The following is a 25,827-nucleotide window of genomic DNA, read 5'->3' on the forward strand; positions in this document are numbered from 1 at the left end:
CTTTCATACATGCATTCCACTTTTTTTTTATAACCAAATTTACATTGATTTTATATTTTAAAATCGTGCAACTTGGTTGGTGTGATGATGCTTTGATTTTTTTAATTTATCCTCTAATAGTGGGAGGCAATGACAACGGTAAGTGGGCATAGGATGGCTGGCAGCTTCACGTGGGCATGAGTGTAGTGTTGTGAATGAGGATAAAATCTGGGGTCTACATAACTACATTCATCAACTTTTTTCACCCATCAAGCATTAAAAATTAAAAATATTTTTCGAAAAATATTTTTCGTAAAACAAATAAAACTAAGATTGAAAAAGTGTATTCGTAAATTCTGAACTATTAGTATTTAATTGGGTGAAAGAGAGAAACATAGGCTTAAAGTTGTAGGATTTTAGGGGGAAAACTTATGCCCACTTCAAATTGATTTATTGAGTTTCAAATTTTCTTTATTTAAAAGATCAATTCGAAATGCAGAAGAGTTTACCTGTGGCTGCAGAACTTGAGCTAGTTTCAAATAATTTCCAACAATATGTAACATCCTAAAGCTAAGCATTGAATTAAGTTGCTAAGGGGAAAAATAACACAAATTTATTCAGTTGACCCAGGCTGCATATTATTAGTCTTCTATTAACAACAACCTGTACTGCTCACAGACCCGGAACCTTAATTCAGACAAATTTGTGTTTAAACTGCATGGATTGGACTCCCACTTGAATTCATGCTTGACTTACCAGGACTAGGATTCACATGGAAAGCGGATGCCCTGGATGAACCATTGAGTTTTAGTGAAAGAGAGGATGTGCCACTATCACCGATCGATTCTCCCAATCTCAATTTTGACAACCCAACCAGCTGCTTGACATTGATCGGACTCTTTGAATGTACAGCCATTGGCTTGATCACTTGATGTGTGTCCTTGGTCTGTTCGGTATTCTGACCCATCCGATATGGAAGTGAAAACGGAGAGAATGGCAGGAAGTAAGCAGGATATAGTGCTGGGTGACAGGGTTGTGAGGTATCCGGTTTTGGAGGAATATTTACATTGTCATTCGAGTTGTTGGCGTCCATTGATTCACCTTCTTCATCCAATGCAGGGCTCTGTGTTTCAGGCTGTGGAGGGTTTTCCAAGAACAAATCCTGTGGAATGTTGTCGCTTGACTGCAAGAATGTGAAGAAGAAACAGATCTCAGCTAGGAAAGAGGGGCAAATGAGATGCATAAACAATGGTCATGAGCATCACAAATGCAGTGCATCCACTAAAAACAAATCAATTGAAGAATAATAATATGGATATCAAAAGTAAATCAAAAAGTAGGAAGCCAAATTTGTTATTCACATGGGTAAAAGATTTGAAAACGGAAGCATCATTAGTAGAGAGAAGGGTACTAACTTCATCGGCTACAATATCAAAGAGGCTGGATCGTCTTTTTCCCCGGGAAACATTGCACTGCCTGATGAAATATTTCTGAGCATGGCTGGCTACTTGAGTAGGAGTCCTCGAAATAACATAATTGCGTGAGATTCCACGCCAATCGCCTTTTCCAAGCTTCTGCAGTCCAAGTAGAAACATCCTATGCTCCTCTTCCGTCCAAGGAACACCTGCAAAAACAAATGAGATTTGCTGAAGGCACACACTTGCTTAGAGAAATGACTAAAGCAATCACCTGGACATCAATCTACCATATAATTGCAACCATTATTAAGTTTTGAAAGGATTATTCAAAACTAAGCAGGGATGGACCGAAAAGGGTGCGTCATGCAAAATTTTAATTTCTCCTACAATATATATATATATATCATCTATTGATGATATAACTTAGCTGCCCTAAATTTCTAATATAACTTCCTAGGATCCCATCGTGTCGGTCCCTGAAACTAAGAGAGAACAAATCTGATAATCAATCATTAGATCAATATAAACCAATAAATTTAACATTGTAGCATCAATAATCAAAGGTTTTTAGATCGACATCCATCACATATTAAATCAAGAACAAGCCTTTGCTTGTCCAATTTCTTTACCCACCAGTTTCATTACATATTACTAAAGGCATTATTTATATGATTCATTTCTTCTTTCAACAACAGCACACCTTAGAGAAATAAGCAAAGCAAATCAACTTATGAGAGATCAAATAAGTTCTTCGAAAATAGAAGAAGTGAAACCTCTTTTCCTTTCACGACTCGAAGACGACCCGGGGACAAAATCCTCAGAAGCATAACCATCTGCATGATCCGGGCCCCCACAGGGAGAACCCGACCCATTCCCGTTATGCATGCCCGAATTCGACCCGAAATACGGGCTTAAGTTACCCATACTGGCGCTTTTCCGAATCGACCCGTCGGTCAACCGTACTCCGAATAGCTTGACCCCTCGGTTCGGGCATGTGCGGGAGTTGTGTCCGTTGTGGCTGCAATGCGAGCAGCGATGAGTCATCTTCTCACGGCGGGGGTAGCTCCGTTTCTAGACCAGACAAAGCGGGGAAGTAGGGTGATAGATGAAAATCGGATCTTGGAAACCCGGATCCGAACCGCAATACGGGAGGACCTTGCCTCTAAAGGAAAAAGAAAAACTTGCAATGGCAGTTTTTTTAGCAGATAGAGAGACAGACCAGAGAATATCCAATTTATCTTGAATTGTTTGTGGATAAAAGACACATTTAAGCCTAAACTATTACTTTTATTCTATTTTTGTACTTAAATTTCATTCTCTTTCAAAACCATACTTAATATTTAGTTTAAGTTTTCATTTTATACCCAGTCATTAAAAATTAACAAAACTGCCTATCTGGTTTTTTTTTCCCAATGATGGCGTGATATTTTATTATGGTGATACGTCAACATCACTGTTAAAAGTTTTATGGTGGGATACCGAAATGAAATATAAATTAAATATTAAATATAATTTTGGAAGAATACAAAGTTTGGGTACCAACAAAGAACAAAAATAATAGTTTAAATACTAAATGTCTTGTTTACCCATTGTTTTTTTTATTGTGGAAATGAAATGATGGTAGGGACCATCTAGGATTTTTCATCCGTTGACATCGTCAAAGTCAAAATTGGTCTCACGAAATCATGCGTTTGGTGTGGGGAGTTGACTCCATTTCCATATATATATATATATATATATATATATATATATATATATATATATATATATATATATATATATATATATATATATATATATATGTTTCTTTTTCGGTTTAAATGTCTTATTGTATTATTTTAAAATCTAAAATTTAATCTTTATATAATAATTTTGTAAATTAAGTGTATATATTATTTTAAATATATTTACTCTTTTATTAATTTATATTTAAGTTTATTGTTTATGGGTACTTTTACAATTATAAAAATAAAATGAATTTTAATATTTATATTTATTATTTTTTATCAATTTATTATTTTAAAACTATAAATAAATGATTAAAAAGTATTATATGATTAATAGTTTTCTATTTGTTTCTTAAAGATTAAAATTCAAATTAATTACACTTATAAATGTATGAGATTAAGAAAAAAATGTAACCCCTAGACATGGTTTGGACGCTACGATCGAATTTCGAAGACCACAACAATAATTTGGTCTAACAGAAGTAGTGAAACTTTTAGACTAAAACATGCATCATCTAAATATCAGTATAATTTCATAAACGAAAATAAGAGTTCATAATACGTACTATAATACGAGTTTAAAATCCAAAGTAGATAAAAATAATTTAATATCCCAAAATCCCATAAATAAGTATAAAGTTAACAGAAAAGAAATAACATAAAAATTGAAAATATTTTTATGATGTCCGTAAAGGAAATGACCTACTAAACTATCCTCCGTGTAACAGTCGTTGTCTTAATGTTCAAAGCAATCTAAAAAGATTGAAAATATAAAGTAAGCTATTAAGCCCAGTGTGTCTTCTACAGTAAAACAAATAAGAATTGCATATCATAACTAAACCAAACATATCATAAAGAGGCAGTTTGAATTCAGATAGTAGTAATCTATTTGACCATTACCAAAAAGTTGTTATTGAAAATGCACTCAATTTACATGTCATCGTGGATATCATGATGCAGACGTTCCCTCCGAAGAGGATACATGTCAAAAACAGAAATCAGAATGAGGATATAACCCTCCTAAAAATATCTCAAACAAAAACAGGACGAGGATATGATATCATGTAGAAACAGGATGGAGATATAATCCCATGCAGAATCAAGACGGGGATTTAATCCCATGGAGAATAAAAAATGCATCAATATACATATTAAATGTGATGCAACATTATTAAAGAATCAAACATGTCTCTCTCTCGCTCTCTCTCTCTCTCTCTCACACACACGCACACGCTGACGCACACGCACACGCACACCCGCACCTACACCCACTCACACCCACACCCACCCACACACACACACATATAAATATATTCAATTTGTGAGCATGCTTACTTATAGCAACTGTAACACCCCCAACCCGTACTCAACTCAGATACGAGTTCGAGATGTCACATTAACTTTTTAAAATAATATTCTTACAAAATAACATAATATTTGGACTTATATTAAGAAAATACGATAATATACTATTGAATTATGTTTCATTGTAACAAATTTAAGGCAAAAATATTTTTATGAATAGTATTGTACTGTATGAATAGTATCGATATTGTGGGAACAGTAATGAACAATACTGATGCTAAAAAATTCCAGAATACTACAGGGGTATCGATACCCTGCTACAGTGTATTGATACCTTGCTACAATAATTTCGACCAAACATATATAAAACTCATAAAAACTTAAACTTTCATTACTATAAAGTTACCATTTACATAAATACGTTTAAAACATTACAAAACTCGATCAGAGCTTATCGTATTCAAATCTTTATTTACATGCCAACCACAATCAGTATTACAAAATACATACTATTCAATTCTTTTCTGATCTGATCTTTGAAAATGAGAAACTGACATGTCTTACTTAACTTTACTCCTTTTTCTCAGAACCTACGTGTGAAACAATCACATGCTAAGTCGTTAACTTAGTGAGGCATATAAAACATATAATAAAACCATAGAACATTTCATATAACAGAATGCATACATACACATATATCATCATTACCAACATCAACATCATTATCATGTAATACATTTCATTCAACAATAAACACATTATCACATATAAATCTTGTAACATATTTCATATAACAAAGCATATACACCACATACAATGTATTTATTATTATCTCTTTATTAGCCCATGTACACATGTGATTCAATGTAAACAATAATACAGGATGTCACATAATAATGCAAACACTTTTGATATCTTTTATAGGCCCATGTACATTATTGAGAACTCAAGGTATATGAGTACACTGAGGTTGTGCACTCATATGTTGTCACCACAGCTCGTATAAATGTCCCGGAGGACCAGTCCATAGGTCCCGAAGAACCTAGGTAAACAGTCCATATGTCCCGAAGAACATAGTTAAACAATCCATATGTCCCGAAGAGCATAGGTAAACAGTCCATATGTCCCGAAGAGCATAGGTAATCAGTCATATGTCTCGAAGAACATAGGTAATTAGTTCATATGTTCCTAAGAACAAAAGTAATCAGTCCATTTTGTAATTTTCTAAAGCTTGTAGAATACTTCCTACATCATTTCTAGACCTTATATAATTTTTCCATACTTTTTCTCACTCAGATTCATCATGTTCAAATTTTCAAAGAATAATTTTAAGAAATATTGAACATGTTCTAACCATGAATGAAGCTTGAAAATGAATCTATAACATCTAAATCATCAAGATTTATCATTAATTTCATGAATCCTATCATGAACATAAACCCTTAGATTTGGGATCTTTGAAATCCAACAAGATTAGAAAGAAATATTGGTACCAAATGATAGCGTTTTTCGCGTAGATCACTTTCCTATTTCACGACATAACTCGAATTCCAAAAGAATTGGCTCAAAAATTGAAAACAAAATTTATTTCTTACCTTGGGAGAAGCTAATGTCTTGTTGCTGGAGAAGATTAAGAAATGTTGATAATTCTTCATCTTAATTTAATATTTAATGAATTAAAAATTCATTAAATGTCAAATTATTACTTTACCCTTGAAATCAAAATATCTATACTAATTTACCCTTAATTAACTTGATATTTACATTAATACCAAGCTACAGTAACCTTATCATCTTTCAAAGTCAAAGATGAACAAAATATTTTCCCATTTTACCATTTTATCCTTAAAATTTCTAAAACTTACAATTATGTCACTTTAATCCAACAATCCAAATTAAACATGGAATTAAATCCTTAAATATTATTTTCCAACATTTAAAAATGTGAAAATAATATATTTATTTCCTTATTTTCAAAACCAAATATAACTTTTCAAAATTACCATTTTGGTTCCTGAACTTTTCAAAAGTTTATAATTTGGTCACCAAACTTTACAAAATCTTATAATTTGATCACTAAATTAATCCATTTATGGAATAAATTCTTTTTGGGAAAAATACCACTTAGATCTTTAAACTTTTCCCATTTTTCTACTTTGACCATCAAACTTTCAAAATTTACATTTTGGTCACTAGTCCTCTTTTTGGGGTGTTATAGCAACACACAACATAATAGTATAACATATAAAATGTATCGAACATGTTAAGGGGATACACCTATAGTAGTTAATCAATACCAGCTATGACGCTTCCCACAATCGGTCGCACTAGGTCATGCGGAATGGGGACCTAAAAATAATACCACTATATAAATACATATGTTAAACAACTAAACGAAAATAAATTATAAAGTCACTACATAGAACTTATGCGCATCTCGAGATGAGCAGGAAAAATCAAACTAGTTAGAATGGGAGTGATTAGGATCTACTGGAGAGTGGTTTGGAGACACGAGAGTAACTTTAGAAAATAACACCAAAAATTGAGTCCAAAATCTCACTTTTTACTTAACATAACTAAGACTTTAAATGATAAATGACGTAAAACAAGGTTTTCAGATCATAGTTTAGCAAAACAGACTGCGAAAATAGACTCGAGATGTCGAAAAACATAATGATAGGGTAATTAGAAAAAATCAACGGGTCAAAGGTAATGGTCAACAATCAACACTCATCGGTCAAAGTCAACAGGCTAACAGGTCAATAAGTCAACAGGTTAATTGGTTCGATCAACCGATTCGGGTAGATTGATCCAAGTAGACCAATTCAATGATTTAAATTGTTAGAATTAGTTTACACGCACACGGTATTGCATAGGGGTGCGCGAGACAATGTCTGGTGGCCGTTTTTGCATGAAAAATTAAAGAAAATTATTTCCAAGCATATAGAGTCACTTACCGAGGTCGGCTTACAGCGGGAAATGATAGAATTGAATTTTCTTGAAAACCCAAAATTAAAACTCCTCACCCAACGTTAACGATAACAACAAAGGATAAACCGAGGGTACCAGATGAACTACGATGGTAGAAAAAAATAATGACACCAGCGGTGAGACACACAACGATATGATTGGTGTCAACTCGAATAAATAATGAAACAATGACAAAAGGGTTAAATAAAAAATAAAATTAATTTTGGGGGCCACGAACAAGAAAAGAATAAGGATTTAAACTACAATTTTTAGGTCAACTACGACAACAGTCGTCACACTCTTGAAATATCTTGAAAATACATAGAAATTTTAACTACCTTACAATTTAATCCAAAATTTTAAGGGTGTGACAACTCTCCCCATTATGAAAATTTTGGCCTCGAATTTTTAATTGAAGGGAAAAAATGAGGAAATTGCTCCTTCATTGACCTTTGAGTCTCCTAGGTGGCCTCTAAAAGACTATGGTTACTCCATAGAACCTTAACCATCGATATATATTAGCTTACCAAAACATGATCCTCAAAAGAAAGGATCTGAATAGGCTTCTCTTCATAACTCAAATCATATTTCAGTTCAACATCATCAACATAACTGATATGAGATAGATCAGAACGGTAACGTCTGAACATAGGACATGGAAGACATCATAAATGTGCTCAAGTTCAGGAAGTAACTCAACTAATAAGCAATTGGACCAACTCAATACAGAATTTGATAAGGTCCAACAAACCTCAGGCTCAACTTGCCTTTACGACCGAATTTGAGAGCTTTCTTCCACATATATACTTTTAGAAAGACTCAATCACTTGCTTCGAACTCAATATCACGTGTCTTCATATCAGCATAAGACTTTTTCCTATCAAAAGTAGCCTTAAGCCTATATCGAATCAACCTAATTGCACTCTCTATCTCCTATATAAGATTAGGTCCTACAATCCTCCTCTCGAATTACTCAATCCAATATAACAAGGTACGACACCTACTACCATTTAAAGTCTTATACAATGTCATCTGAATATTCTTCCGATAACTGTTGTTGTAGGCAAACTCAACTGAAGCAAGTGAACCTCCCAACTGCCCCAGAAATCTATAACACATCCTCTCAGCATATCCTCCAAAATTTGAATAACTCGCTCAGACTGACCATCAAACTACGGGTGATAAGTTGTATTAAAATTCAATTGGGTACCCAGAGCCCCATGAAGAGTCTATCAGAATCACGATATAAACCTCAGATCTCAATCAGAAATAATAGACAAGGGAACCCCATTAAGGTAAAAAATCTCATAAATATACAATCGAGTCAATCTGTCTAGAGTATAATCAGTCCAAACCAAAATAAAATGAGTGGACTTGGTGAGAATATAAATGATAACACATACTGAATCATTCTTGGATTGCGTCAGTGACGATCCACTGACAAAATCCATAGTTACTCACTCCTATTTCCACTGGAGAATCTAAATGTGTTGAAGTAAACCAGACGAAAACTGATGCTAAGCCTTTACTTGTTTCCAGGTTAGACACTTAGCCACGTACTCAATGACATCTCTTTTCAAACCAGGTAAATAATATATTTTTTCTATGATTTCAATATATCTTAATATCATCCAGATGAATAAAATAAGGACTATTGTGAGTCTATCGCAAAATAACATTTCGTAACTCAGGATCATTCAAAACACAGTAATGTCCTCAGAAGCACAATACACCATCCTTATCGAAGGTGTACTCAGAATAAGAACTATGCTTAGCTCATTTTGCAAATGAAAAACATGGATGTATCAAGAGGTTTGTTTGACTTAATCTCATCAGCCAAGGTAGGTTTAACTTGGAGTTTAGCTAGTAAAGTACCATCATCATATAAGCTCATACTAGTAAATATCACCCTCAAACCAGTAGTCGCTCTACGACTCAAAGTATCAACAACTACATTGGCTTTTCCAGGGTGATACTCAATCTCAAAATCATAGTCTTTCAGGAACTCTAACCAACGACACTGTCTCAAATTAAGATCTTTATGGGTCAACATATATTTTAGGCTTTTATGATTTGTACAAATTTATCACTTTTCACCATACAGGTAGTGCCTCCATATTTTAATGCAAAGATCATTGCATCCAACTCCAGATCATGCTTAGGGTAGTTACACTCATGTGACTTCAACTAGCGAGACACATAAGCTACTACTCTCCTATTCTGCATCAGAACAGAACCTAAACTAGTGAGTGAAACATCACTATAAATTGTATAATCTTCATAGATTCTGGTTGATCAAACCAGAACATGAGTCATAATTGATTTCAATTGATCAAAACTCAACTTTATACCCTCACCCCAAACAAAAGGTAAATTCTTTATCATAAGTTTCGTTAAAGGAGATATAACCATAGAAAACCCTTTACAAACCTCTGGTAATAACCTACTAATCTTAGAAACTACAGACCTTAGCCACATTCTTAGGTTATTTCCAGTTAAGAATTACTTCCATCTTTTTAGGATCAACGGGAATTCCCTTAGCAGAAATAATGTGACCCAAGAACATTACTTCGCTAAACCATAATTCACAATTACTGAACATCACTTAGAGTTCGTAATTCAGGTTAGCTTTGTGTTCCTTCAACCAAATAATATATAGAATAAGATCAAAATCATCTAACGAGAGTTCCATTAGATTTTTCTAAATGGTCTCTGCGTAGAGCTTGAGATGATAGTTTCATTAGATTTTGTTAACCACAACGAACTGACCGATATGAGACTGCACATTAATAGAACAAGTAGTGGGCTTAATCGGAATACCAAGATCGTGAGCTACGAAAGTCGCAACATACGAATGGGTAGACCTATCATCAAACAAAGTAAAATAATAAATAAAATGAATGGTAAAAGTACCTACAATGAAATTTGGCTCATCTCGATCTTGACAATGTCTCGTGGCATAAACAAGACCACACTACCTAAAACTAAAACCTTACATAATCTTTATCCTGAGTAGATCGCCCCTACTTGAAGAACCCAATGTATGACCAAACGAGAAAGGTCGACTCTAACTACGACCCCTCAAAATTTGAGATGATCATTGAGAATGAGTGATATCTGATAAGTTAGATCAGTGTGCCGATAATTTCTCAAAAAATGCTAAGTGGAACCACACCTAAAACATGCTCACAGCTTTTTACGACACTCACCATCATGCTACCTACTACAATAAGTACATGTAGGAAAAAATTGTTTTAAAGAAGAAACACCTCTATGCTCAGACCAACCAGAAGATGTAACATGTCTAGAGCTAGTATCAAACCTTGAGCTACTAAGAACATGATTGTTTCCGTTTTCAATTGCACTATTCCATACTGAGATCTTTCATCTCCTCACCAGTCTTAGATCGGTCCATGAGCTTAACAAAGTCCCTCTCAAGATGGGTATCAAACCTGCTATGGATCCCAACACATACATCCATCTCAAACAATATAAACTTGTCTTCCTCGGTAGTGATAAGTCTAGTAGTATACTTACTAAGACATAGAAACTCAAGCTCATAATCCTGAAATAACATATCACCCTACTTCAAATCCATAAATTCTTGTTTCTGCTATTTCAGATAACGACTACCCACAAACTAACTCCAAAAATCACTCCAAAAAAACTCATAAGTCAATTGATCCCTTGGAATAATCATCTTTAATGATTTCCACCAATTCATGGCATCATTCTTTAGTAGTGAAACAATAGTTTTAAGTCTGTGATCCACCGGATAATCCATTTCATCTAAAAGACGCTCAGTATCCTCAATTCAGTACTTCCCAATAGACGGGGATTCTTGAGTAAGTCCTCTAAAATACTCCACTCTGTTACACAACATAGTCGATGAAATAGTAACGCTAGTTTCCTCTAGTTGAACCCCACCAGATCTTTAAAGTAAATAAAATATTGATTTACCAACAACATCATCCTCTAAATCATCCGGAGATCTACCTTCAGTGGCAGGCATATGCTCAGTCAGATTAGAACAATCAGACGATCGGGTACGCCGCTGAGATGACTCGACCTCATAAACTGGTGGATCACTATCAAAATCAATCACTATGCCTCCACGACCCCGAGCTCTACCACCTCTATGGGATGGTACGGAATAATGTACGACCTATGTGGGGTGGTATACTATCTATGGATTGATGTCTGAAATACAAAGTAGACATAATCTAAAGTCAGGTCTACTACTGGAATCTCAAAATAGAATATTCCTATTTGAAAACAAGCAAGTTTAAAATCATTTAGCAAAAATTTTACAGTCAAAATGGATTTTAGAAAATATTTCCATACCCGTTTTTTTATTCATACAATAGTTATTTTACAGAAGAATGTAAAATTTGATGGGTAACACAGTTTGAGAATTAAACCTAGACTCTGATGCCACTAAATATAATGCCTTGGACCCAGCTTGGATGTTACGGTCAAATCTCAAAGACCACAACAATAATTTAGTTTAATAGAATTCGTGAAACTTTCAGACTAAAACATGCATCGTTGAAATATCAATATAATTTTATAAATAAAAAATAAGAGTTCATAATGTGTACTATAAAGAAAGTTTAAAATCCAAAGTAGATAAAAATAATTTAATATCCCAAAATCCCTTAAATAAGTATAAAGTTAAAAGAAAATAAATAAAATAAAAACTATAAATATTAGTATGATGTCCATAAAGAAAATGTAACCCCTAGACCTAGCCTATACGTTACAACTAGGACTAATAAATTACATTAAAAATTCTTAAAATATTTTCCAAAACGTTATTCGGTAATTTAAAATCATATTACGAATAACATCTATAAAAATATAATAAATACGATAAAAACCAAACTCGTAAATATAAAATTATAACTAACTAAGTAAAATAAAACATGTCATAATTTTGTATCACGGTTAATAGAACATAACTATAAAAGTAGTAAATGTCATTTTAATACCCTATAATTTTGGTTAGTGATTAAAATATAAATTTTGAAAGTTTGTTGGTCAAAATAGAAAATTAGGAAAAGTTTAGGGACCTAAGTGGTAATTTTCCAAAAAATAACTATTATTCCATAAATGGATAATTTACTCTTGAGAGTGGGGTTTTATTGAAATCAAATTCTTGATCTGTAAATTGTGTTAAAAACTGGAAATTGTTAAAGTCTGATAAAAATTTTGTAAATCGGATCAAATAGAAATTTTAGGAAAATTTGAAGGATGATAAATTAAGCTTAGAAATATTATTTCCACATTTTATAATGATGGGAAATGATATGGGGTATTGTATTTGAGAATTTATTTCTATGTTCAATTTGGACCGTTAGATTTAAATGACAAGATTGCAATTTTTGGAAAATTATTTGGTAAAATCGGAAAAGGGTAAAATATTTTGTTCATCTTTGACTTTGGAAAGATGATACGGTTATGTCTCTTGGTATTATTGTAAATATCAAGTTTCATTAATGAAAAAATGTATATTTCTTATTAAATGAATATTTTATTCATTTAAGCTTAAATAAAGTTTAAAATAAAATGAAATTCATTAGAAATTTCATGAAAACTTAGCCATTTTAAGCCAACATTTTGTGCTCCCCACGAACAAGGTAAGTCAATTTTTATTGTTCACTTTTGAGCAATTTACTTTGGATTTTGGATCATGCCGTGAAATAGAAAATTGTTCTATTCGAAAAACACTATCATTTGGTACCGTTATTGTTTGCTAATTTGGTTTGTGTTAAAAAATCCCAAAATCTAGGGTTTATGTTCATATTAGGGTTTATGGCATTGATAAATGATTTTGATGTTATTGAGGTTGTAGAATTATTTGCAAGCATGATTGATGATTAAAATCACTTGTACATGATCATATGAACATATGAAGTTTCTTCCTAACCCTAATCTTGGGAGAAAGATGTGTTTTGATGAAATTAAGTTAGGGTTTTGATTGTAGAGATTTTATAATGTTGAATCGAAGTTGCTTTCATGCTTGAATCAAATTGAAATCGAGTAAAATCATGAAAAAACCTAATCTTGAACTTACAAAGCATTCGACATTGACTATAGAGGATGAGAAAAATTATGGAAAATTAGGTAGGGGCTGGAAATGATGTAGGAAGTATTCTAAAACCTTAGAAAAATTTGGGGATTATTTTGTAATTTTATGAAAGTTGGGGAACTAATCAGTAATGTTGGGAAATGTTGTGGGTTGTTGTGTAATTGTTCAATAGTTGATGTACTATGCTGGAAATTAATGTTTGAGTGTTGAAATTGAAGTTATGATGTGAAATTGGATTATTTTGGAAAGCTTGTAAAAGTTGAGGTTTACATCACAAATATGGAAAGGTTCTAAGCTTAAGTGAAAATATTTTGTGAAATTGTGATAAAAAGGAATTTGAGTGGTTAATTAGAAGTATTAAGGTCAACCTTTATGTTGTGACATGGAAATTATATCAAATAAGCATAAAAAATTGTTAGGAATTTATTTTCCAAAGTATGCCTATGTTAGTAAGATTCTAACTTTTGGTTTGAATTTTATATGTTTGGTAATAATGCTAATTTAGATTGTGTGCTTGAAATCAAGATAAATTGATATCAAAGCTAAGGAAAAGCTTAAGTATGGAATGTGAAATCCTAAGGGAAGTTTGCAAGCTAAGGACACCAGGTGAGTGTAAATTTAATTTGTACTTATGTTATCGAACAAACATTGGCTTGCGATGAACCAGTGATGGAGTTACTATGGTAAGGAGTGAATCCTAAAATGTTATGTGATTTGTGATGCATGCATATATGTGCATGTGGTGCGCTAATAGAATTAGTGAACAAGTTGAAAAAATAAATTGATGAACCCTTCTTAGAATCTATGTTCTGGACAGTAAGTTTAGAAAATCACCATAAATTCTAAAAACATATTATTAGAGGATGATTTTTATATCGTTGGACTATTATACCAGTATAGTTTTGTTTAGAACAAACGGAACTGATTTTGAGTTGTATACCAAAAGATATGAATTTTTAACCGAGGATAGGTCAAAAAATAGGGCAGCAAATTCTGCTCAAAACAGATTCTGTCGGCCAACTTTGAAAATTCACCATAAATTCTATAAATTAAAATATAAGGAGTGATTTATATGGATAGATCCGTATTTTAGTCGAGTTTCCATTGGTATAAACGTAATAATTTTTAAAGGTTTATATTAATAAAAAATATTTCTTTAACGGTAGTGCAAACTACCAGGTTATGAAATTATGACTAATTTTGGGATTAAACCAAATTAGAAGTAAATGATCAAGTTAAAGCTTAGTGAGAATTACATTTTGACTTGTATATAATTTCAAAGTGAGTGAAATGCATACATAACATTATACATGGATGTTTTATACATCATTGGGTAGGACTTGCGATAAGTCTACCTTATTTATATTGGCATGATATTTGTGTCATTTATAATATATTTGACATATTCTAAATATGTAAAAGGTTAAATATAAAATGCATTGATCATTGATCATTACATATGATGTTTTTCATGAACATATATGATATTTATCATGAATGATATTTTAGGTATGAACTGTCAATGTTAAATTAATTTAATATACTTTGACATGGAAGGAAAAAAATAGACTATATGCCCAAGTAAGTCATTTAGGGACAGTGTATAGTTGGCATGCCATAGAGTATAGCAGTAGCTGCATATCGATTAAGCACTTCGTTGCATATGGTGGGTACGACCTTATGTGTAATGCACTTCGGTACATATGGTGGGCACGAATTTATGTGTAAGCACTACAGTGCATATATTTGACTCGAATTCCCAGGGTCCTCAGGGTTTAAATTGGGTTGTGGTTTATTGGTTAATAAATGATAAACATGCAGATAAACTTATGAGCTTATCAGATAAATAGCAAGTATATTGGTGAGAAACTTTATATCCTATTATACCATGTTAAATTATGGTAACATGGTTAGAATGCTTGTAAAGTGATCACATTGCATTGAATTACTCATTTATATTTATATATTGCATTGTTTTGAATATTTATATGATTGTCTCACTAAGTGTATACTTAGCGTGTGATGATTTTCACGCGTAGGAAAAAGGAAGAAAAGGAATAAGGAGCTGAGCTTGGCATCGAACACCAAGGAAATATTTACAGGTGACAATGATGACATTCTACTGTGTTCTAAAAGTCTTAGCTGGCGTGTATACGAGAATGAAATGTATGCAATTTCTTAATATAGTTAGTATAAATATAATTAATAGTATAAAGAAATATTATGATATGAAACTATGCTTAGCAAAAATTAATTTGGGTTTTAAATCAAACGTATTACACATTCTTATTTATTTTATTAAAATAGAACAAAATTGTATATTACTGCTTGAAACTGGTTTTGAATTGGTAACCAATAATATTATATTATGATTTTTCTCTGAATAATTATTTTATAATTATTGGTAACCAATAATATCACTTCCAACTCAAAATGGAATCAATTTTACTTAGATTGACTTGAATACCTTTCACAAAAACAATATGCCCAAGAAAAGACACCTCGCGAAGCCAGAATTCATATTTTTCTCATTTTGGCATGCAGATGATGCTCTCTTTGTGTCTTCAGAACAATCCTCAAGTGCTCATCATGTTGTGGCTCATTTCGAGAATAGACCAGAATATCATCAGTAAAAATCTAAATAGGGCGAGAACACACGTTTCATAAGATCCATGAAAGTTACAGGAGCATTTCTCAAACAAAAATGCATCACCAGAAACTCATAATGTCCATATTTAGTGCAGATAACAGTCTTTGCAACATCTGAATCCTTTATCTTCAATTGATAGTACACAAAATGAAGATGAATCTTCGAAAATCCAATAGCTCCTTGTAATTGATCGAATAAGTAATCAATCCTGGGTAGAGGATACTTATTCTTAGCTGTTAACTTATTAAACTTTCAATAATCAATACAGAGCCTAAGCGATTCATCTTTTTTCTTTAGGAACAGAACCAGAGCTCCCCAGGGTGATGTATTATGTCTGATAAATCCTCGATCAAGTAATTCCTGTAACTGGACCTTAAAATCCTTAAGTTCTTATGGGTCCATATGGTATGGTTCCATAGAAACAGGTGCAGAAATGGGATAAGTCTTAATCTTGAGCTCTACCTCTCTATTTGGAGGTAATCTTGGAAACTCCCTAGGAAAGACATCAAGAAACTCGCTAACTATACAAATCTCCTCAATCTTGGACTGAGAGCCTTTAGTGTTCAAGATACGGGCAATGAAAGTATCGTATCCCTTTCAAACCATTTGATCGATAACCAAAACTAATACTATATTGGAAAGATAGCCTCGACACTCGCCAACTAGCACAATAGTACGACCATCAAAAGTCTTCAGAGTGGCTCTCTTGTACTTGCAATCCAGATTGACCCAATGCTCATTCAACCAATCCATCCCCCAGAATCATATCAAAAGTAAGCTCTATAAGGTTGGTGAGAAAAGTTTTACCTTGAACCTCTAGAGGGAAATGCTTGAATACCTTATTCACAACCACTGAATGTCCTACGAGAGTCATAACAATAACGACAATCTCGGTTTCCTCTATCATAATTGAAGCTCTCGAGATACATAACTTGAAACATAAGAGTGGGTGGAACCATTGTCTAATAATGCAAAGTATGGAATATAATAAATAATAAATGTACCTGCTATAACCTCAGGCTCATCTATATCATCTCGACGTCTGGTGGCATACACCAAAGCTGGCTGTCTTGCCTTTGATACTATTGGCCCTCTATTCTACTAGGATCGGGCTCTATTGTCTACTTCGGAAACTGTTTTGGGAGTCTTTCCCTAGCTACGACCTTTAGATGGTGTCTGAACTAAAGCTTGAGAACGTGCATAAATTTGGGTAGTTATCCACTCTGACAAAGCTATCTGTAGACAGTCTCTCTGGAAGTGACTACTGGATCCACAATGGAAACAAGAACCTGTCTTCTTACAACACTTTCCCCTTGTTGATTTCCACAAACGACATAAAGGGATACCTGAGATAAACCTGAAAAACCAATTAAACTAACAGATGGGGGTGGACGTACGATAGGCCTAAAACTAATATTGCTCCTCTGGGGGCCGAAGTACAAGTCCTCTTCTCAGAAGTACAGAAGATTCAGTTGGGCCAGAAGACCTCATAGGTCGCTCTCGATTAACATGACCTCTCACAGGAGCCAAGGCCTCCACCTCCTTTGCATCATTCTATCAACTCATTAGAACCTCAAATATCTCATCCCGGTGTGTCACAACCTACCTACGCAGCTCATATATGATTTCAAGAGTGAACTTACGACATCTATCTCTCTCGATGGAAACTTGACTATGACCATATTTCAACAGCTTCAAAATTCCATCTCATACTCAGAAACTAACGTGTATCCCTGTACCAAGTCCTGGAACTACTGTCGCCTCTCAGCTAAATAACATTATCCAAGGAAACGCTTCTTGAATCGCTCTTTAAAGAAATCCCATGTCAGACGATCACTGGGAACACTACTTACAGTTGACTTCCACCAGGTGTAGACATTCCCGTCTAGCATCACAAACTCCTAGATACCTCTTCGATAGATCCAAACTCAGATGATCCATGCGTCTCTCTGTATCATAGAGCCAATATTCAGCTTCAGTAGGAGCTCTGCTAGTCGAACCTTTAAAAGTCTTGACCCCATTAGCGATCAAGGTTTGCGTAATCGGGATCTCAGGTACCGTACCAGCAGCTCTGACTGCACCCTAACTTAGTAATAGAAACTGCCTACCAAGAGTCTCATCTAACACCATTCTTGTAGGCTTAGCACCAACGACAAGTTATCCCCTGACTGGTGTCATCATATCAATTCCAAGAGCAGGTAACAGATATATATAAAAATCGTCTATCGGGTCAGTGATCCTAGTAGATCGACCTCGTCCGCAGCTAGGTCAACGACCTAGTCTAGAGCTCATAGAGAGGATCTCGACTCACTATAAGAGTTAAACTTAGGGTTAGATTTGGCACATGAGTACTGGACACATTTAACTTGTAAAAACGGGTGACATGGCCTTACATAAATTCTGTAAAACGTTTTTAAAATAGTGTAAAATTTTATGTAAGACCCTTTTACAGTCCGGGGTTTAAAAATCAAAAGCTCTGATACCAGTTAAATGTAACACCATATACCCAACCTATGCATTACAACTAGGTCTAACAGATTACATTAAAAATTCTTAAAACATTTTCTAAAATGTTATTCGGTAATTTAAAATCATATTACAAATAACATATATAAAAATATAATAAATACGATAAAAATCAAATTAATAAATATAAAACTATAACTGACTAAGTAAAATAAAACATGTCATAATTGTGTATCATAGTTAATCCAATATCAGTAGAAAAAGTAGTAAATGTCAAAAATAAGCACTTCAAAATAAAGGCACATGTCACTAAAACGAAGTCAATTTGGAAGATCAAAATATTACAATCAGATGGACTACAAAAAATGTATCGATCCTTCAAATGCCTTGTTCGGGGTGCCTATCCAGAGGTATCTGAAAGTGAGCAAAAATAATTTGAAAAGTAAAACATAATAGATAAAATAATCAATAAGTGTTTCACTGAGAAATCATAAAAGTTATCGATAAATTGAATTAAAAACTCATAATTACCCTCATCCCATACACCAAAATGCAGATCCCCCAGAACTACATCCATAAGGGCTACCTTATACCCATTTGATATAGGAGCCATCCTAAGGGAGTACCTTAAGGCCTGAGATCCTACCCAAGAAATTTCTAGGGGTCTCGGAGCCTACCCAAGGGTCACCTTAGGTCAATAAGAAATTACTAGCTTGATCAGAGCTGAACCTCCATACTCTAGTATCCTACCTAAATTAGTATCTCAATAAAACATTTCACATAATAAATAATAAATTTCATGATCCATAATCATCATAATCATATTTTTAGTGAAAATAATAATAATCACATAACATATATCATTCAACCATAGTCTATAAGCCTTCAACCAGAAAATCAGTAAATCATAAATTTTGGTGAAACACATTTAAAAAAGGTTAAAACAGTCATGTAGCACGTAGATACCACACCTCACAAAATGGGGTCGGTCAGGGTAACTATTGAGCACCTGCTTCACCATACTTTGTAGCAGTGCTTGAACCTAATTCATAATAAAACTGGGTTACTATCGGAGTAACATTTTTAATCTATGTAATCACAAGGTTCATGGGTTATACGAGTAAGCATTGACTCACGAGGTGGAATGGATCGAGAAGAGCTGAGTCGAGCTGTTGAGCGATTGGGAGAGTCTCATGTACCTTCAAATAACAATATTTGATCAATTGCTAACCTTAATTTAATTATTCATAACCAAATTACTTAATTCATATGCATGCTCAAGTTTGATGGTTAATTCGGATGCTTTTTGGTTCAAATTTGGCAAAACAGACTTTGGATTCGGACTAAGGAAGTCGAAAAACAAAAAATATAACTTTTCAAAAAAATTGGGTTTTTTTGGTCAAAGTCAACGGGTTGACTCGGATGAGTTGACTCAATTTGGGTTAACTCGATTCAGCCCGATTTGACTGGATCGGTTCGATCTGATTGGGCTGGTTCACTATGACTGCACTAGTTCCAGAAGCCTCCTAGGCCAACGAAGGAGCCCCACACGCATTGTCAGATCATGGCATCGCGTACGGTGGCGACGAGGGTCATTTTGACAAACCGATTCTTGCCTGGACAACTATGCAATCCAATTTAGCCAAAAATTCAATCCAATTTTGCAATAACACTTGCCAAACTCAATGGAAAATGATTCAAAACTTACCCCTACCGAAGGTTAGTGGTGCATCTATAAGGAGTGAAACCGATCGAGTTTTGATCGCACTACGCCAACAAAGCTACTGGAAATGGCGATAAAGCAAGCTGTTGGCTAGATCAGTGTTAATCAAAGGAAAAAGGTGATGTAATTTGGGGATTTTTTGTCGAGGTTTTGTTGGCTTAATCGCGACGATCAATGGCCATTTTCAGTGAGGGGATAAGGGGGTTATGGTTGGAGCATGGTGGCGGTTCAAATAGAGGTGGCATGGGTGACTATGGTGGTTGAACAAGGGGAATTCGGGGTGTAGAGGGCCGATAGGGGAAAAAAATTAGGGATTGGGTTTTGAATTTGGTGATCTTTGGATTTAAATGTCGAACCTTAAGTGTTAACATATATGTTTACCTAAAAAATCAACAACAGTGCCTAGCCTAAATGGTTAAGGCATGTTACAACATTATTAGTTGTTAACTATTCGAAACACTGCAGCCACCTAACCCATTTCTTTGTTTTTTTCTCTATTGATGAAAAATGAGTAAATTTGGGGTTAAGTCCTGAATTTCCTATAGTTTTCTAAAATAAACTATGAGTTCTAGAAACTTGCAATTTGATCCCAAATTTCATTAAATTGATTCCTTAAGTTTTAATTTATTATTATTATTTTTTAAAAATATGGGATTTTTACAGAAAATGAGCTACTAAACGATCCTCTGATTACCTATCGTAGTCCTAATGGTCAAAAGAACATGAAAAGTCAGAAACTAGATATTGAGCTATTAAGCCAACGTGTCTTCTACAGTAAAACAAATAACAATTGCACACTATAATTAAACCATACATATCATAAAGATGCAATTTGAATTAAGACAATAGTAATTTATTTGACCATTACCAGAAAGTTATAACAGAAAATTCACTCAATTTACATGTTGCCCGAGATATCAAGATAGTGATGTTCCTTCTGAAGAGGATCCCATTCAAAAACATAAATTCGAATGGGAATATAACCCTTTGAAAAAGATTCCTAACAAAATCAGGATGGGGATATGATCCCATGTAAAAATAGGACGAAGATATAATCCAATGCAGAATAAGGACGGGGATGTAATCTCATTCAGAATTAGGACGAGGATTTAATCCCATGAAAAATCAGTATGAGATATAATTTCGTGTAGAATCAGGATGGGGACTAGTCCCATAAAGAATCTAGAATGCATCAGTATACATATTAAATGTGATGCAATATTATTCAGGAATTAGACATGTCACACACACACGCACATATATATTCAGTTTGCGAGCATGGTTACAGATAGCAACACACAAACATAATAGCATAACATGTAAAATGTATTGATCAAGTTAATGGGACACACCTATAGCAGCTAATCAACACCGACTAAGCCTAACACTTTCCATGATCGACCACACTAGGTACTGTGAAATGGGGAACTAAAAATAATACCACTATATGAATAATTATGCCAAATATCTAAATGGAAATAAGCTATAAAGTCACCAAATAGAACTTATGTGTATCTTGAGATGAGCGGGCAGAATTAAACAAGGTGGAACAAGAGTGATCAATGTCTACTGAAGAGTGGCTCGAAGACACGATAGTACCTTTAGAAAATAACACACAAAAAATGAGTCCAAAATCTCAAATTTTACTTAACATAATTAAGACTATAAGTGATAAATGACGTAAAATAGGGTTTTCGGGTCAAATTTTGCAAAACAAACTCAAGACGTCAAAAAACATTAAGATAAAGGTCTTCGAAAAAAGTCAAATAACCAAAGTCATTGGAAAAGGTCAATGGTTCAACGATTCAACAGGTTCAAGGCTGGTTCGGGCAGACCAAGTTAGTGGTTTGAACTGCTAGAATTACTCCCACAAGCATACGACGTCACGTGAGGGTGTGTGAGACACCATCAGTTCGTCATTTTTGTATGAAAAATTCCATAAAATTATTTCTAAGCATAGAGAGTCACTTACTGAGGCCGGTTTATAGCAGGAAATAATGAAACTGTGTTTTCTTAAAAACCTAAAACTAAACCTCCTCACCTGACTTTAACGATAATGGAAAATGAAAAAGTGAGGCTATTAGTTGAACGTCGATGGAAAGACAAACACAATGACGCCAGTGATGAGACACACATCGACATGGTTGGTGAAAAATCGAACAAAGAATGAAACAACAACAAAAGGGTTAAAAATAATGAAATAAAATTAGTTTTTGGGGCCACAAGCAAGAAAAAAAGGAACGAATAAAGATTTAAACTACCAGTTTTTTGGGTAAACTACGACAACAATCCTCACACTTTTGAAAACTCACAAAAAGAAAGAAATTTGAAATTCCTTACAAATCAATCCAAAATTTTAGGGTGTGACAAAAAATATTACTCTTTTTACATTTCACATGTCAACAATTAATTATAAAATTGTATGAATCAAGTTATCTTAGTGATTAAAGAAATAGTTGTTATTCCTATAGGTCTTAAGTTCTAGCACCAAATTCTGCAAGATATTTGAGGGTTTATTGTCATAATTGAGAGTCTTTAAAATAGATACCGTCACTTGTAAGACCCTAGATTAATAAGAAAACAATTAATGATAAAATTAAATAGAAACTAAATTAATGTTAGAATTTTTAAATATAAACAATACAAAGATTAAATGTCTCAAAATTAAAATATAATATTTAAATGACTTATATAACAAATAAATACCTAAAGTATACAATCTTTTTCATTTAAGCACTTAAAGAATTTTTTGGTCAAAATAAACACCTAAAGTTATTTTTTTGGTCAAAATATACACGTAAAGTATTTTTTTGGTCAAAATAGATACCTAAAGTATTCAATTTTTTCATCCAAGTGCCTAAAGTTTTCTTTAACTAATGTCACATGTTAACTTACTAGAACTTAAATGAAATTTTTTGAATAATTTAGGTACCTATTTTGACATAAAATATTTTAGGTATTTATTTTAACTAAAAAGATAAATTTAGATATTTTAGGTACTTAAATGAAAAATATAATATACTTTAAATATTATGATATAAGCCTATTTAAGTTTTAAAATAATACAAAATCTCTAATATATTCCAACCTTTTTTTTGTTCCTTTACCTTTAAATATTTGGATAATTTTTTCATTTTTACCTCTATAATATATTTTTAAAAATTTCATTTAGGGCTAATTTATTATTTTTTTTGAAAAGTGACTTTTAAAAGTACCGTAGAAAATAATTTTTAAGAGTGACTTTTCAAAAGTGCAATTTAAAATTTAATTGTTTGTGATTCCTGTTAAATTGTGATTTTCAAAAGATAAAATGTTTGTTTTTAATATTATGTTGTAAATTAAAAATATAGAATTTAAGTTATATTTACATTTCTTAATAATATTATATATAAAATATATCAACTTAAATTATAACAAAATATTTTAATATAGTTCATTAATAATATTGTAATATTCTATTAAGAAAAAATGTATTATCAATCCTTTTTAATATTTGAATTTTAAAATAATATTTTAATTTAACTACAATCACTCATTTAAAATTTAAAATAAAAAAAATCCTTTTAACCATAAAAAAATAAAAAAAAATATTATAAATAAATTTAAAATAAAATATCATTATATATATATATATATATATATGAAATATATCAATTTAAACTATAATAAAACATAAAAAAATACAAAACAAAACTAAAAAATATATAATTATAATAAAAATGTATTTTATAATAACTCACTATTAATATTTTCATATCTAAATCATAAATTTTATTTATCTTTAAGTAATTAAAATATATTATTAAGCAATAAATCATTTTTAAGGGTGTTAATGTTAAATTTGTTGAAAACATTTTGATGTTTCGATATAACAAATTAAATTAAAAGAATTTTAATTTTGAAAATGATTTTTCTAAGCATATTCGATATATTAAATCGAATATCAAAATATTACTCAAAGTATTTCAAAGTTCATTTTAAATCCTTACTAAAGTGTAAAATTAAGTTTTAATCTTAAAATAATTTCAAAACAATTTTACAAAGTATTTCGAACCGTTTCAAAGCAAAAAATTATAGTTTGTCCAGAGGGAACTGATTCCCCCCAAGGGGGTACCGATCCCCCCTGAATAGTTTTGCTCCGAGAAATAACAGTGTGCTCGGAGGGAACCGATTCCCCCCAGGGGGTATCGATTCCCCCCACTGTTCAACGGTCGAATATTTGAATTTTACACTTAGGGAACCGATTCCCCATGAGGGGGTACCGATTCCCCCCACGCTCCAAGCAGAAATATTAATTGGTTTCACACTTAAACGGCTCCAATAACTTCATTAATGATCCCCAACGTTCAAAAGTGATTCAAGGTGTATTTAAACAAGCTTAGAAGCCATTGATCAACAACAAGAAACATCAAGCAACTAGAATCAAGAGAAAATCAAAGAGAAAGCATCAAACCTCAAGTTTGAGCATTTCAAGCCTATTTTTCATTCAATATTCATTTTTACTTCAAGAACACTTATTGTGCTCAATTATATTTATTCTTGAGTGTTCTTTCTTTGTTTTAGAATTGTGTAAACATCTTACTTTGTGAGGTTTTTCTTGTAAGTTTGCGAAATTTGTAATCTTCTCTTTGAGAAAGAGTGTTCGCAAGAATTGGGGTATAATTCTTGAGGGAGTTGTAAAGTTATCTCTTTGGCCTCAAAAGAAATAACAAATTAGTGAATTTGTTGGAAAATCCTTAATGTGGATAGCTAAGGTAGTGGACGTAGACTTTGGTTGATAAAGTCGAACCACTGTAAATCGTTGTGCAATTACTTTCAATTTTCTGCAAAAGCTTCCACCAAATTTTGTATTGCCAATTCACCCCCTCTTGGTCAATTTCATCGATCGATTAACTCAACAATTGGCATTAGAGCCTAACTTATTTGAAGGTTTAATCACCTCTTGAGTCGATTCGGGAAGAGTTACATCGATAATCAAAGTCATTAATGGCCTCCACTTCAAACTTCGACTCCGATCTCAATTCGATGCCCGTCAACAAGGCTCCTTTCTTCAATGGGGCTAACTATGCCTATTGGAAAAATAGGATGATGTACTTCATTCAAGCAAGTGACATGGGAGCATGGAATACCGTAGAAGAAGGATACATCAAGCCTCTCACTCATCCAAGATTGTGGAGTGAAGGAGAGACAAGAATGTTCCAGCTCAACTCCAAAGCCATCCATATCATATTTTGTGCTCTTGGACCAGATGAATACGGAAGAGTTTCATCTTTGTACAACCGCTAAAGAAATATGGGACAAACTTCAAGTCACTCATGAAGGTTCCGATGAGGTAAAGAAATCTAAAATTAGTATTCTAACGCATAGCTATGAAAATTTCAGGATGAAACCAAATGAAGATATCAAAGCTATGACGGATAGATTTTCAACGATTGTCAATGGTCTCAAATCATATGGAGAGATCATTTCAAATGAAAAGCTTGTGAGGAAGTTAGTCT

The 25,827-nt window shown here is 33.0% G+C and overlaps 1 protein-coding gene across 2 annotated transcripts; it reads right to left on the reverse strand.

The window, feature by feature from the left end:
• Positions 1-578: 578 nt before the first annotated feature.
• Positions 579-2,598, reverse strand: LOC120158634 (transcription factor MYBS3-like). Of its 2 annotated transcripts, none has more exons than XM_039169449.1 (3): positions 2,171-2,598; positions 1,395-1,603; positions 579-1,141 (listed from the first exon to the last, which is right to left on the reverse strand). In XM_039169449.1, exons 1-3 carry the CDS (start codon positions 2,439-2,441, stop codon positions 689-691), a joined length of 933 nt encoding a protein of 310 aa, XP_039025380.1. In that variant the 5' UTR covers positions 2,442-2,598; the 3' UTR covers positions 579-688. The 2 variants fall into 2 exon arrangements, with proteins under 2 accessions (XP_039025380.1, XP_039025379.1); XM_039169448.1 differs by having other exon boundaries at positions 579-1,162.
• Positions 2,599-25,827: the final 23,229 nt, after the last annotated feature.

This window comes from Hibiscus syriacus, unplaced genomic scaffold (genome assembly GCF_006381635.1).
Source record: "Hibiscus syriacus cultivar Baekdansim isolate YM2019G1 unplaced genomic scaffold, ASM638163v2 tig00111330_pilon, whole genome shotgun sequence".
In the NCBI taxonomy this organism is placed as follows: Eukaryota; Viridiplantae; Streptophyta; class Magnoliopsida; order Malvales; family Malvaceae; genus Hibiscus; species Hibiscus syriacus.

Coding starts and splice junctions, on each gene's coding strand:
- LOC120158634 (XM_039169448.1), bottom strand. CDS start 2,441: ATGACTCATCGCTGCTCGCATTGCAGCCACAACGGACACAACTCCCGC. Junction 1,604..2,170: donor GAGTCGTGAAAGGAAAAGAG/GTTTCACTTCTT, acceptor TTGTTTTTGCAG/GTGTTCCTTGGACGGAAGAG. Junction 1,163..1,394: donor TTGATATTGTAGCCGATGAA/GTTAGTACCCTT, acceptor ACATTCTTGCAG/TCAAGCGACAACATTCCACA.